At 40.7% G+C, this 15,746-nt stretch overlaps 1 protein-coding gene across 1 annotated transcript; it reads left to right on the forward strand.

Moving 5' to 3' along the window:
* The first annotated feature begins 885 nt into the window (after positions 1-885).
* On the forward strand, positions 886-14,904 carry LOC130573488 (protein-glutamine gamma-glutamyltransferase 6-like). The gene is made up of 15 exons (XM_057365938.1): positions 886-953; positions 1,137-1,339; positions 2,350-2,466; positions 4,413-4,586; positions 4,787-5,026; positions 8,629-8,747; positions 9,011-9,136; positions 9,295-9,475; positions 9,695-9,830; positions 10,199-10,302; positions 10,394-10,636; positions 11,309-11,626; positions 12,635-12,798; positions 13,466-13,590; positions 14,687-14,904. Exons 3-15 carry the CDS (start codon positions 2,460-2,462, stop codon positions 14,835-14,837), a joined length of 2,088 nt encoding a protein of 695 aa, XP_057221921.1. The 5' UTR covers positions 886-953; positions 1,137-1,339; positions 2,350-2,459; the 3' UTR covers positions 14,838-14,904.
* Positions 14,905-15,746: the final 842 nt, after the last annotated feature.

Below are 15,746 nucleotides of genomic sequence, written 5' to 3' on the forward strand. Positions count from 1 at the left end.
TAATATCCAATCTCAACCTGCTCTGTATCCATTTGAAGGCATTTCCCCTTGTCCTTTCACTCCACACCTTTGTAAATAGTCTCTCTCCATCTTTCTTACAAGCTCCCTTTAGGTATTGTCAGGCCACAAATAGATCCCCCAAAATCCTCCCCTTTCCAGGCTGAAGAAACCMAATTCCCYGAGCCTTCCCTCACAGGAGAGGTGYTCCATCCCTCTGATCATCTTGGTGGCCTCCTCTGGGCTACAGTAAACCACAGTGGAAGTTCAAGCTCAAGCAGAACCTTGAATTTAGAACTTAGATAAACACTTAATAACTTTGTGTTACGTCTCTTGTGTGTGTGAGACACCCAGACTGTGCTAAAGTGAAGTGAATTGCATGAGCAGAAATGAGAGAAGCCTTTAAGTCAGACCTTCCCCTGCAACGCTCCATGGTGTTAATCTGTCTAATTAAAAGACAACTCCAATACAGACACACAGAACAGATTCTGCAATGTTGGGTTTTTTTGGGTTTTTTTTTGTGGAATTTATGCTGCTTTCCTCTTTCTAGTAAAAAATAGTAACAAGACAAGAGTAAAGTGGATTTAGTTACCCTGGGGATATGAACAGTAGACAAAATTATTAACGAGGTGAATGAAATCAAGAAGTTTTTTCTCTGAAAGTCAGCAAATTGAACTGCAATTCCAAGACTCTGATACAAAAAAGAGGAACAAAGTATTTTGAACCATTTTGGATGACAGGTGGGTGGAATTGAGCTCGGCAAAACACCTGTGACAASGTTCAGCCATTAGTCACTGAGGAACCATGACTGCTGCATTCCAAAGGGATTGCAACAGCAGCTGCTGCTGCTTTGCTGTGGTGAAGGAGCCACTGGCAGGTGCCACTCTGGGATGTGGGACARGCTGAGAGAGGTCCTGGTGGCTCACTGAGCACCACTGTGGGCGTGCCTCGCACAGGTAAAGGAGGTGGTTACAGCCAAGACAGAAAAAGTGTTCTGAGACTTAATTACGTATGTGAGTGGCGAGGAAGAAGAAAGGAAACAGTCAAATGCCAGTGGGAGCAATGTGTAACATCTGAGGCAATCACTGTAAGTAGCGAACGCCTGAACTTAAGAACTGGTCGATGCGGTTTGTCACTAGSGCTGTGTGTGAAGACCGGGCAACATCAGAGGCTTGTGGCTCTTATGGTTTCCAAGGAATATGAATTAAGGAAAAGAGAAAAAGACCAACTGAAGTAGCTCTGGACAGCAATCAAACCCATTTGAGGYGATTCCCGGAACAAGCCTTGACAGCCTGAACATCCTGGAAACTTCCAAGAGGAGGAAGAACCGCTGAATTATAATGTAAGTGGAGATGTAGTGTACCAGATATGCTGCTGCCCATTGGGAAAAGCTTCAGTGTTTTCCTTTGGGATAGGGCTGGCATGACTGTCATATACTGATATAAGTAATCTTAGTCTCTGTAGTAGGAAGACAAAGTTTTTCAAAAAGGTACAAGAAGCCTGTCTTGTAAAATTAACCTTAGAAACAGCTGATGGAGCTTAACTTCTGCTTTTTCAGTTGGTTTTTCTTTCTTTGTAACTTAAAAATTCAGACTAATTTATTTTTAAGCCTATACTGAGAGTTAAAACATGATCAGTGGGACTGCAGAATCTCAAGTAGATAATCCTCTTTAAAATTACATCCTTTTATTGCTTGTACTCTTTTACAAAATGATGGTATAAAACCAAAAAGAAATATATTCATAAACCCAAAAAGAAATATAGCCATGGTTGTTAAAATAGACAGGTTTAAAGTGTGTGCTGATAAAAGGTACTAAGGTTATTAGTTTGTGAGTTCTTTTTGAAATAAAACTTTTGGAACAATATTAATGTATGGAGCTAACTTAACACATAAACAGACACTTGTTTCTAGTGGGAGCTTATCATTCTATATGTCAGAGGGTATTGGAGATAATATTAGACCAAAAAAAAACCCTCTAAAACAAACTCACAGCTATTGGACAAACCCAGAAGTGATCTTAACCAACATGGAAGTGAAGTCATCAGGAAATGCTCCTTTTTCCTTCAGACAGCTTTTACATCCCACCACGCTCCCCATTTCCTCATCCTCAAAGATAACCTATTCCTGGCACACCYATTATCTTTGTAGGAAGTTCTTCTTGTCTTGGGATTCAAGAGCATGCATTTCCTCTGAGTAAATAATTCTGGTATCTCCTCCCATAATTACACCCACGTTGAGTAGGAACTCTGGCATTAGACAGACATATATTACAGGAACCAGTTAATTCGTTTGACAACTTTACAGGTATTAATAACAACTGCTAAGTACCTCTCCCTTCTCTCAAATTTCAGCTGACAGCACGAAAAGATTGCTGAGTTTTTTTCCTTTTTATGATTGATGTGACTTGGACATCCTTGAAGAACAAAGTAGAAGTTGTATGCAATTCTCATAAGCTGAGGGAATGGCAGGTGAGTGCTGCAAGTCATTTGCTTCCCTTCAGCAGGTATTTACTCAGGGCTGTTTCCTCAAGATCCATGCCCTGTAGGTATCTGCTCAGAGTTCTTATCTGAAGGAAATTTTATATTGTAATTTGTTCTTGCACTTCATTTTCAAAGTTTTAATGTTGTTATTATTGTTTGAGAATAATGTTTGAGCTAAACAGAGGATATTGGGACAGAGAGAAGATTTTGGAAGTAATTTTCATTACTCCAAAAGGCACCAGTTTTTAAAATGCTATTTCAGAGATGTGTTATGCTTGGTATTAGCAAAATTTGTGTGATCCATTGTAATGGAGCTGTGAATAAGGAACCTATAGATGGGAGTTCAAAGATGCATTAAAACCYTACCAAAGGAAAAACTAATGAGAGTATCTCTGCTTTTTCAAGTTTAAAATGAAGATGATTGTTGAATTGGGCAATTGCAAAGCAGGATTTTCTCTCATTTAATGATGAAACAAGTATTTACCAATCAGMTTTGCAGGGAGAGCAGCAGCTTACTGCAGTTCACTGTCCCATGTATTCATAATAAAAAGCCTCCTTTTCAGCCCATCAATGCTTACTCACATTGCTGCTTTGTGGTCTTAAACTACAAAAAAAATCTTGCTTGAGTTTAATTATACTTCTTCACAAAAATCAGTTTTTACTTTTACCTCTTCTTCAAAGATTAGATGTAAATTGTAGTTTAATATGCAGCTCTACTGTTTCAGATCTCACTTACTATTTCACTGATAAGCTCTATGGTRGGAGATAGGCCTAGAAGCTTCTTTGAAGATCCCTGCAACAATACTGCACAGGCATTAATCCATCCTTTCCATCCTATTCTTACTGCTGTTGTTTGTTTTGTTTTGATTTCCCTTTAAAATGGTGCTGGTTGTGCACCCCTATCCTATCCCACTCCCTCCACCCTAGATGCAATAAATATCCTTATTGCATTTATGATACTGACTTTAATAAAAGTGCCTTGGAAGAACCTTCACCAAGGTATTTGCCCTGAACATTTGTCGAAACTTGTTACTCAGTGCTCCAGGTGTACTTTGTGAATAGTCTCCATCTTTCTTACAAGCTCCCCAACTCCCAAAACAGATATAAACACAGAAGATGCCTCTCAGCATTCCCAAAGACAGCACCACTGCTCAGGCTGGAGTATGGCAACAAAACAGGGAAGGGAAAACAATCTTCCGAGGAAGATCATACACATATTTGCTTGCTAAAAAGGTAGTTTAGCATTTGAAGTGTCACAAACCACTTTATGGGGTTTAAACCACAGCCCATAATAACAGYGTATGTGCAGGAGGACACAGTATCAGAGAACTCCCAGCACACTGCAAGTCAGGATTCCTTTATGACATGAAGTTACTGCCTACTAGAACAGGAATTCCTATGGTCCTGCTGTCACTGTGAACAGAGCTGGGTTAGGACAGACTGATTTCTTCATCAAAAACTTCAGCATGTCCTCAAATACCTCTTGTTCATCCATATAAGACAGATGCTCTATCACTGTGCTTTTTGTTTGCATCTAGGCCGAATGGCATCAGAATGCAAGCAGGAAAAGATGTCCTAATTACCATTCCTGCAATCCTAGAAATATATATGTTGAAAATATRGAGGGGCTACAGGCCATTTTGTTTGGTGGTGATTTTGAACTGTCATTAATTTGCCCCTGTAAAATTTTTAAAGTCCAGTGGTAAAACAACATCCAGCACTGTATMCGAAGTACTCTGTGTACAAGAGCTCTGTTACAAAACCAAAGGAAAGATTTCTATTATTGACCAATAGACTTAATTTAATGAGGCGTCTGCTTTTTAGTTGTACTTCCTCCCACAAAAGGTAATTGCTCTTAGTAACCTCACCATGCCACTAAACAGCAAATGACTTCATGGCRGTCGCTTCCTCGTGTCTTTTTTTGTGTTTTACAGATCTGACCCCAACACACATCAGCTGGCAGCCATCAGTGAATGCAGCCAACCACCACACTGACAGATATGCCAACACCGAGCTGACTGTGAGGCGAGGACAAGCCTTCACCATCACCCTGTACTTCAACAGAGCAAGGCAGAATGGGGAGAGCCTGGGATTTGTCACTGAAATAGGTAACATTCCCACAGCTGAATCCATGTTCTCACAGGACTGTTATCCCTATTCCTTGTAGTTCTCTCCTGATTGTATTTAGAGATGCAATTTTTCTTCTTATGGGGTGTTTATTCCACCCCGGTGTGCTCAGTTTCAAGTGTGAGGTTCACATTGAAACCACACTCTGGAATGCAAACCARTGACTCCTTCTTTCTGGCAGGGCCATCCCCCTCGGAATCTCATCGCACAAGGGCTGCGTTCAACCTCTCTGAGGCTGTGGGCAGTGGATGGAGTGCTGCCCAAGGACCCAGTGACTCCGGGGCCGTGAACTTCACAATCTCCAGCCCCGCCAACGCCGTCATCGGGCGATACAACCTCTCCCTCCGGGTCACCGCCGGGAACCAGATCTTCTCCCGATACCTGGGCCAGTTTGTGTTGCTCTTCAACCCCTGGTGCCCAGGTAGGTGCCAATGCCTTTGTTCTTGAACAGAGCTGACCTTGCTGCTTTCCCACCTGCACAGAGCTGCTCCCTCCTCGGGTCTCCAGAGGTTGCCATCTCAGCTGTGTGCTCAGGGGTCTGGTTTCACCACACTGAAATTCTGCTGTCACCACCCCACCCCCTTTTTACCCTAAAAAAAAAAATGTGCTCTGTGGAGTTATATCACAGACTCTTCAACTGAGGAGATCACTCTTTCTGTAGACAAGGGCTCCTCTGGGCAAACCATTCCATCATTGCATCACTGCCCTCTAGGTAAAGATTTTTTTCCTAAAAGCTAATTTAAATCTATCATTTTTTTAGGTTACAACAGTTCCCTTGTCCTATGACTCTCAGCCCATGTRYRGAGTTRYTCTTCCTCCTTTTTATAAGCCCYTTYTRAGTACTGGAAGGSCACARTGGGGTCTCCCTGGAGGTTTCCCTTCTCCAGGCTGAACACCCTCAGCTTTCCCAGCCTGTCTCCAGAGCAGGGGGCTCCAGACCTCAGAGCATCTTTGTGGCATCCTCTGGACCCAYTCTAACAGGTCCACATCCTTGTGGTGCTGAGAACCCCAGAACTGGATGCAGTGCTGCAGGTGGTGTCTCACAAGGGCAGAGCAGAGGGGGAGAATCCCCTCCCTCAGCCTGCTGCCCACCCCTCTGGGTTAAAAGCACACACTGCTGATTCCTGTCCAATTCCCATGTCTTTCATTTTGGGTTGAGAATGGACATCTCTTGCTGCTCCATCTTTTCAATTCTGCATTTCTTCTGCAACATGCTGAGGCTGCAAATTTGTAAACTCGTATTTTGCAACTATGCAATAGTTTGGAAACCTAGATTAGCCTGCAAAGATGACACTCTACAGTTGAGAGAACTCTTAGCCTTTCCAGTGAGTAAACAGCTTATAAAAGAAAAGTAGCCACAATCACCCACTGTTTTTTCCTGTGACCATATGGTAGTCAAGGGCCACTAAGAAATACGTCAATAGCCAAGATGAAAAATGCTGCTAATTAGCTCAGGAGTCCTGGAAGACAGAAACAATTATACAAGTATGTTCAGGAAACTGAGACAGTCTCTGTATAGACAGTCCTGAGGGAAAAACCTCCCCAGAAGCCCCTGAAAGATCATTTGTGTGTAACTTGTAATTAATGGAAACCACACTGCAGGGACAGCAATGTTTGACAGCTCCTGAGCTGGAACACCAGAGTAGCAATGGTACTCAAGAGACCAGGCAAACTCTTCTCAGAGGAAAACWCAGAAAAATTAAGCTGTGCCCATTACAATTTTAAACAAATCATTTTGCAGAAGAAGAGCCCATCAGATTTACCAGATGATGCAATGACTACTGACAGATAAAAGGGAGTATCCTTAATGCTGAATGAAGGATGTTGCTGAATAAGTTCTGCAGAGTGGAATARCTCCCTGATCCTGAAAAACAGGAACAGATTCAGTTTGAGGGTATTTTCCTGGAAGGAAAATATTTTCTTGGGAAAGGATGAATGGCAGGTCTGGTCTGTAGATACAGTTTCAGGTGGGAGGTTAATCTTTAAGCTGGGCAATACAAAAATTAATTCATAACTGTAATGTCAATAAAGAACTACTTGTAAGAAAACAGTCAGGACTATAGATGAAAGGAAAAGCACTGGATTGGAGAAAAGCTACTGGTGAGTAGATCCTTAAGTGTCATCTGAAAAAACATTCTGATCAAATAGCTCATCACTGTCTTTGACATGCTGACATTAAACAGCATTTTCCATGCACARATGGGCTGGGACAACACACAGAAATAGCTGGCTGACCTTAGAGATTGGAGAAGGTGAGAAGAAATAAGATACAATAATAGGAAATAAAAGACCATACCTCYAGGGAGAAATAACAATGATTTCAGTGACAGACTTATCACCTGGAAATCATGAGGARTGTGAAAGCCCTTGTTAATCAAAGAACAAGAACCAAAGTGAAATGGCCTGAAAAAGGAAAATGCAATCGTAAGCTGTGTAAGAGAAAACAGTCAGGTTTGAATGTTAATGCCATTGGATGAGATGACAAGAATTAAAACATGTTCAGTGAAGGGTTACTAGGATAAATGAACACATGAAAAATCGTTTGGACCAAAAAACCCTTAAAATTCTAGTTTAGCAAGCTATAAAAGTTTATTGAGAGCACATAAACCTCAGAAAAAAAAAATGCTCTTCAAGTGATTATACAAGGACATTTAGATTGCTCAGAACCATAAACTCACAGGGCTRGAAGGATCTTAGAAAGTCATCTAGTCCCACACCAGGGCTCTRAGGCAGCTTGAGCTCAGCACTTAGGTCATTCCTGACAGGTCTTGAATTCCTTCCTAATGAGCAGCYATTAGGGAAGCTCCAGAACCACCCCCGGCAATTCCCTCCAGTAAAACACAAACCTTTCTATTAGACATTTATCCTATTAACTAACCAAATCTTTCTTGCYTTGACTTCAACATGTAATTTCTCATCCTACAAATCATAGATACCTGGAATAGATTTTATATCCCCCCACCCCATCCTCTTCACAAGAATTTCTGGAATTGATTACAGTGCTTGCCCCCATTCCTTGCCCCCATTTTTTTCCTACCTTAAATAATTCTGAGTTAATTCATACTTCAGATTTTCAGGAATGCTGGGYATTTTCAGTGCTCCTCCCATTCTTTCCAACTGATCCACACCTTGAAGTGCAGCACGGGTCTCCATGTCCATGCTRCCCAAAAACCACAGGAATCATCAATGATGATATCATTTTTTTAAAAAGTGTGGACAGCAACCACAGAAATAGATTTATATCACATGATACAATTTTTAAAATAAATTGCAATCTTTTTATTTGCAGGAAGGGAAGGATGGGAAGTTCCTATAGGAAGGTAAAGAAGTTGATTCAATAAAATACGAAAGATGTTCTTTTTGTATGTATTTCCTGAAATCCTGAACCTTTCAGAAAATATTTTTAAATATTATGGAATTAAAAGCAGAGCTAAGCAGATCTTGCTACCCAAAGAGTGATCAAAACAACTTAAATTTCTGTGGGATCCAATGTTTTCATGGCAGCTACATACTGTGCCATAAACTTGGAAAAACAATGAAATCCAAGTGAATTGTTGAGCAGGTTATCCTAATAGCATTCCTGATAGAACTTTGGATCAGGCAAGCAAAGGTCTTCATATAGGAACCTTAAAACAAGACAAACACATCTGGAAAAGAGAGAWAAACGTCATCTGTGTGGTTCTTTTCAAAAATCTGTTCCCCTTCTGACTACCCTGAGAAGGCAGGAAAATGTGGTGAGCTAGCCTGTGCTTTTCTCCACCTTCCTCACAAAAACACACCATGCAGACATGGGGCATTTAGATAACACACAAGGCTATAATAAAAGTAGGGAAAAAACCCTCAGTAATATAATATGGATCTTTTTGCTTCTTCTCCCCGGCAATGTACAATAACAGACCTTATCATGGAGCTGTAACAATGTGTTCTGCAAACAGAAGTTTTCTCCTTGCTAAATCAAGACAAAAATGTTTTTGAAAGGTTGCTGGTATTGCCAGCTTTAAGGTTGTCCAACTTGGTTTTCAGGTGATGATGTCTACATGTCCAATGAAAATGAGAGACAAGAATATRTTCTAAATGAAAATGGAATAATCTTTGTGGGCAATGCAAGGTACATTGAAGCAAGAGGGTGGTATTACGGACAGGTGAGTCACAAGGAATTCATTTGGACTCTCATTCTGTCTCCAGTCGCATTTCTCTTACCATTATTTGCTGGTTTTTATAACAACTACACAAACCTGGGTAGCCTTACTTGTGTTTTGCTCACAGTGTGTCTAAGAGTGTGCCCCACTGTCCCTACCACCTTTGGGCTGGAATATCTCAGAAAGGAGCAACTTCAGTAGAACCTCCTTTAATTCTGTTTGTGAAATCATCCATTTCCTTAAAAACTTTTCTTGTCCAATCCCAGTTCCAAGACCTTCTAAACATCTGCCTCACCATGCTTGACCTGAGCCTGTACTATCGCCAGGACCCAGCCATGGATGTGTCACGAAGAGGAGATCCTAAATACGTGGGCAGAGTAATCAGTTCTATGGTAAGAAARAGACAATTTAACCCAAATCCCACATGAGCAAGCAGAAAGCACCACTGAGACTCAGCCACCTGCATCCTAAGCAATAAAATGAACATACAGAGATACAGTGCATTACACACAAGTCATTTTGTGCATTCTATCCGCTGACTTGTTTATAGATCAATGGAAATGATAATGACAATGGAGTTCTCCTGGGAAAGTGGCAAGGAAGTTTCCACTCGCATGAGAATCCRTCCAGATGGGATGGCAGCGTGGTGATCCTCAAGAAATGGCGCCAGGACAATTACAGACCTGTTCAGTAYGGCCAGTGCTGGGTGTTTGCAGGTGTGATGTGTACAGGTAAGCTGTAAAAATAGAGGATTGGGGTGAAATGGAGGCATCTGTGACCTCTGGTTCTATCAAAAGCAATAATTTCTTCAATGCTCTAGAGATTTAATGCTGAGGAATCACAAAATATTTAGGCACTTTGTTTCTCAGATATTTGTAATCATYGAACTGAAGCTGTGTGGGTTCTGTTGTATCTCTTGCTCGTTTGTTTTTTCATCAAATRTATTTCAGTTTTGAGGTGCTTGGGGATTCCAACTCGTTTGGTTTCAAATTTTAACTCTGCCCATGACGTGGATAGAAACCTGAGTATCGATAARTACTATGACAGCTCTGGAAGGAGTCTTAATATCGGCAAGGATTCCACATGGTAAATATAATTTCTTGCATCTCAACAACAACTAGAGAGAATTTAGGAGACTTTAAAAAAATGAACACTAGTAGTACAAAAGCAACTGAGTGAACAAAATGTAATACAACCATCTAAATTAATAGTGTAGACATCCATTTGGAAATAAAAAAAAGCCAAAATAATATACTTCATGGTCTTCTCACCTGCCTGAGGTCTATATCTCAAAAGCAGGCAGTAAATCTGTMCTTTGAAAGATGTACTGTAACTAGACAGCCTGTGTCTCAGTTTGGAGAATCTTTAAAAAAAAAATTCACTACTTCTCTCCAATTGGAAGATTGTATAACTCCGTATTATTGTGCTTTTTAGACATTGTTCTCTGTCTGCAGGGATTACCACGTCTGGAACGAAAGCTGGTTCATTCGCCCAGACCTGGGAAGATCCTACAGTGGGTGGCAGGTTTTAGATGCAACTCCACAAGAACAAAGCAGAGGTAACAGCRTAACTTCCCAGCCTGACTTAAGAGTCCATCTCCAAACTGAGCACAATTAATAAAGCATGACCTTTTTTCCCCCACATTTTAGGAATTTTTCAGTGTGGCCCTGCATCTGTCTTAGCCATCAAAGAAGGTGAAGTAGACCTGGATTACGACACCTTGTTTGTCTACTCCGAGGTGAACGCYGACTGCAACAGATGGATTGTATACAACGATGGCACCAAGAAAAGAATTTATTGTGACACTGAAATAATTGGCAGGTCTATCAGCACCAAAGCTGTGGGCAGCAATGGCCGTGTGGATGTCACTGCTAACTACAAATATCCAGAAGGTAAAGGAATTATCACCAGTTATCTCCTTGTTATCACAACTATTGCCTGCTGGATCCTTGGTGCTGGGAAGCCAGAAAGGGTAACTTGCTTTGTTTGAGCATCTCTCCCCTGCCTTCAGAAAATATTTCTGCCACTATTCTCAAACTACTTTCTTAATACAATGGGTGTTATATTTCTGATTTTGTGCACTTAGTAGCTTCCTTATTAAGGGACTATACAAAGAATACTTTAATCCCTTACACAGAAGTGTAAAGTTTAATGCATATACAAAACAGAGCTATAAAATACGTTTTATTACCCAAGGCAGAAAAATCCTCAGGGTTTCTCTCCTCGAGGTTTTAGTGCAACCATATTTAATACAGAGGCTGGCTGTCACCAGATCAGCAGAGCAACACTTAGCACACTACTCCATGTTCTGACCAGAGAAAAAGAAATCTCACTTCATAAACAAACACAAATGCATCATATTTCATTTTAGTGAGTTAGTCACCTTGCAACAGCATATTCCCTGTGAAAAACCTGAACAGAGGCTTAATGAAGATATGGGGAGCTTTCAAGTATTGTATATTTCTGAGTGATGCTGATATCCTGTTTTAGTGTGAAAAACTTTACACAGAGGAAGTGCATTTGCAACAAAAGGAGAATTTTACCTGGTTCTCTGCTTCCACCAGGCTCTGCTGAGGAAAGACGAGTTTACAAAAAGGCCTTGGCTAAAATATTCGGAACAAGCGTCACCGAGGGACGCACAGACGCTCCTGAGGGAAGATCTTCAGAGACAATGAGAAACCCTGGGATTGCYGGGAAATTCAAGCTGGCTGAACCTCCAGTCTTTGGCAAAGACATTAACCTGATCCTGGTGCTGAATAACCTCACCTCYGACCGTAAGAGCGTGAGGGTGGACATGAGTGCATCAACCATCCTGTACACGAGGAGAGCAGTGGCAGAGGTCCTCAAGGCAGCCACTTCTGTGGAGCTTGGTCCTAAACAAGGTAACTTTAATGMTCCTAAGGAGCCAATATAGAYCTCTTCCTAGCCACAGGAAGGCAAYTGGAAGGAAGAAACATCACTGTCGCACCGATACCAGCTTTGTAGTGCATCTACTCATTCCACCTCTTTGTAGAATTGCTTAGGAGTACATTTTGCATTATTTTTTTCCCTCTGAAAACTTCCACCATTTGAGGCATTCATTGGATCTCTCATAAAATGTTACATAGAAGGCTACACTTATATTACAGCTCCAGAAGCAGCACTATACATCATGTGTGTGTGTGTCATGGTATCTATAAGGATATGTGTGTGTGTGTGTGTGTGTGTGTGTGTGTGTGTGTGTGTGTGTGCTAATAATTACATACAAACACATCTTACTCCTAACAAATAAAAAAGTCTGATATGTGCCTTCTGGCACTTAACAGGCAACACTTGAAAAGAAATCAACTAAGAAAAGGTTTAAAAGTTACAGCGAAACTCTGTCTCTCTTTTGAAGAGTYRAGACTAYTGAAATTATTRTAGAGATYTTTTTCATCCCCAGGGGCTACAAMGAYAAAYATTTTTCCCAYACACAGCAGAAAAGTTGTAGSACTACAATGAGCAGCTGAYCAGGTCACTTGAAAAGGATCTCTGTGAAACTTGACCCAAATTTTCTTCTTGWCTGAGGTAAAATAAAAAGGATGTAAGGAAGGAATAGATTAAAATGGTTAAACCTGTAATTATAAGAAATACCAAGGGTCAAGAATCCAGCAAAATGCAGATGAGCAGAATCCCTCAGTTTCAGGCCAAAACCCTCTATTCTAAACTATCAGGGTCAAATGTGTTRAAGTAGAAAAGGATCACCAGAAGAGGGAAATACACAGACAGCCTCACAAGAAGRAAATATAAACAGATTCCAGCTGCCTTATCTTTTTTTCTCTTCAACAATTAATAAACCCCTCGCTATAATTCTCTTTTCCTTAGCTTCCTTTGAAGAGGTAATGCTTCCTAAATGTATGTCTGAATTCCAGGGAAGCACATCCGGGTGAAGATCCCTTACAGTCATTATGGAAGATACCTGACTACTGACAARAGGATCCAAGTCACTGCTTTGTGTGAAGTCATGCGCTCGCATGGGCTGAAGCTGCTGGTGGAGAAGACAATCATTTTAGAGGACACAAACATCATCATTAAGGTGAATAATTTTCTCCCTGATGTCCTAAACAGACACTAAAAGATCTTTCTAGAGCTCAAATCTCAAGATGAGAATCTGGGGATAAATGAATTACTTTTAGGCTGCTGTTTCAGAGATTATTCCAAAATTCTGCCTGCTTAAATTGAAAAAGCAAGGAAGTGAGAGGCCAGTTCAGAACCTTAACCTGAATCTGCCCCAATTTTCAGAACAGCTGTTAYCTTCTTTCTTTCCCAGTCACAAGCCACTCCTTTATGTCCCACCAAACTTGTTTTCATTCCATGTATTAGCGAGTGCTCATATTGTCCTTAAAGATCTTTACCTACTCCCAAAATACAGATTTAATCCCTTAATTCTTACCACTGGCAGAGCCAGTTCACATTAACACTTTAATCCTAATTAATGACATGCCAAAAGAGAAAAAAGCCACTCAGCAAACCTGAAGATCAGACCTGGGATGTGTCTGTGTAGTCAGGGCTCTATTCCACTGAAATTATTCCACTGAAATATTGCAGACAGCTTGACAGCATCTATTTAACTAAGCCACATCCAGCTTCARACATTAGGAAAGCTACTGTTTGTCAGCAGAATGCCACTTGCAGCTCCACTGAACTCTGACCCCAGGAAAGTGTAAACCAGTGAATGACCAGGAATGTGTTTTGTCCTTCAGCTCCCTCGCAGGGTTGTGGTGAACAGAGCTGTGACTCTGGAGATTTCCTACGCCAACCCCCTCCCCGAGCCCGTGAGCCGCTGCGTCCTGCTGGTGACTCTGATGAACCAACAGGTCAAGATCAAGTAAGTGGAAGCTGCAGCATTTACTCAGTGTTTCCAACGTGGCCAACAGCATGTCTCTGTTTCTCTTCATTTCTCTTCATTTCTCTTCATTTCTCTTCATTTCTCTTCATTTCTCAAAAAGACTCTTGAATTGTCTTTCATATTTTCTATTTCTGAAAACAAAAATGCCACCCAATATTTATAGATATGTGATTTCTTAATCATGTGGTGGTTTTGCCACATAGAACTTATTGAACAGCTCAGACCTGCTAACATTCTTCTTTCCTGGGAAGGTAAATGCACATGTCAAATTSTTTTGTCTCTCTGCCGTTCATTCTACAGTTTGGCTTTCTGTTTTTATTTTCATATACAATACCCTGATACTACAAAGATAACTACACTAAAGCAAACAAGTCAGACACTCCTCTTTTTTCAGCCCAAACAAAAAGTTGCTCTGTTCTTCTCTAAAGCAGGAGAAAATCATGCCTTTTCAAAACGTAAAACCAAAATGTTCAACTTTTTTGTTATTTTCCTCTGGATTCTGATGCTTTATGGAGCAACTCAGGGTCGAGTTTGTATTTCCTAAAGCTTCTTTTATTGTAAAACAGCCTGACTTGCTTTGGCTGTGGAAATRTTTGGACATAATAATCCATAAAAACAAGGAAAACATTATGCCAGTAAAAGACTAAACTAATTTAGGCCAAAAGGAGATACAAACCAAAGCACAATAGCAATTAGAAAAATAATTATTGCCAAAATGGATATGAACCAAGCAGGCATTGGACAGAGCACTGACCTTTGACATCAGTTTTCCTATTCTGAGTTTGTGTTGATATCCAAATTTGCATCCAGCCCTAAGATGGAGCTGTGACATAGCACCTCTCTTTTCCATAAGTCCATTTAGGAATAAAGGAAGATGGTACTGTCCTTTCTCATTTCTTAGTCTACACAAAGCCTCAAACCTTAAGTAATTCTCAAAATCCAAAGCTGGGTCTCAAGTAACTATCGAGGCTCTAGATATCCGCAGTTCTATTTCTTGGGAATCTCATAAAAGACAATGCAAACCTGAACTAAATTATTTTTTTCTTCTTCTGTTCTTTTTTTTTTTTTTTTTTTTTTTGGCACGACTGGCACCAAGGGAGAGATCAAAAATTTTCTTCGAATTCACACCTCGGAGGGCTGGGCCCTTACAGCTGCAAGTAGACTTCTCTTGTGACAAATTTTCACATGTTAAGGGATTTGTAACAATTGCAGTAGCCCGTGCATAATGTGATGGCATCACATTTCAGCATTAACACAGCAAGACACTCTCCTCTGTATAGGAACAGTGATGACGGAAAGGAACTTTGCACAAAAATTGGTGACCTCTTACATTGCAATAGAATCAAGGTTACTTTCATGGTGCTTACTTATTCAGTCTCTAATAGTATTTCTTTCTCCCACACTGCCCCAAAAGGAAAAAAGTAAGCCCCTTCTTTGTAGAAATAGTTTCACTGTTTTCAAATCTCATTCTGTTAATCTCCCAGTTTTAACTTCTCCCTCAGATAATAAACACAATCTCTTTACAACCACATTCTAATTGTCAGCAATAAATAAAAATCATTCTCAACTGTATAATTTTGTAAGCATTTGTACATTCCATGGGAGTATTACGAGAAATCACATGACTCAGGAAAAGTTCTTTTTTCTTCATTTCACAAGCCACTAACCTAGAAGAGTGGAACATTTCCTCCATTGTTCACCCAATTTCTGTGTTTTGTGACACCTCTATTCCCATGAATGGGGAGGAACAGAAATGCTTGGGGTCCATGGCAATATTTCTGTAGCCTGGGGGCATGGGACTGTCACACAGTGCAGAATACATGCACATATTCAAAACAGTAGCTTAATTCTTATGAATGACAGAGTCCCAGGCACCACAAAGCAGGGGGAGTTTTGCAATAATGTGGCAGCCCAGCAACACAGGGTGACTCTTTTTGTCCACCAGCACAARGTCACTGAAAACAAGCAACACATTTGTCTTCAAACCTTCCCCGTGTGTCTCACTCAGGAGCAGCCCTGACCCCAAACCTCTCAGTGTCTGCAGACAAAACCCATTTTTGTGGTTCCCAGTGTAAACATTTCCAGGTACCAGATCTCCCCTAAAATCCACTTTCAAACAGCTGTAAGGATTCCCT

This window comes from Malurus melanocephalus, unplaced genomic scaffold (assembly GCF_030028575.1).
Source record: "Malurus melanocephalus ecotype Western Australia unplaced genomic scaffold, MMel_1.1 scaffold_59, whole genome shotgun sequence".
NCBI lineage: Eukaryota > Metazoa > Chordata > Aves > Passeriformes > Maluridae > Malurus > Malurus melanocephalus.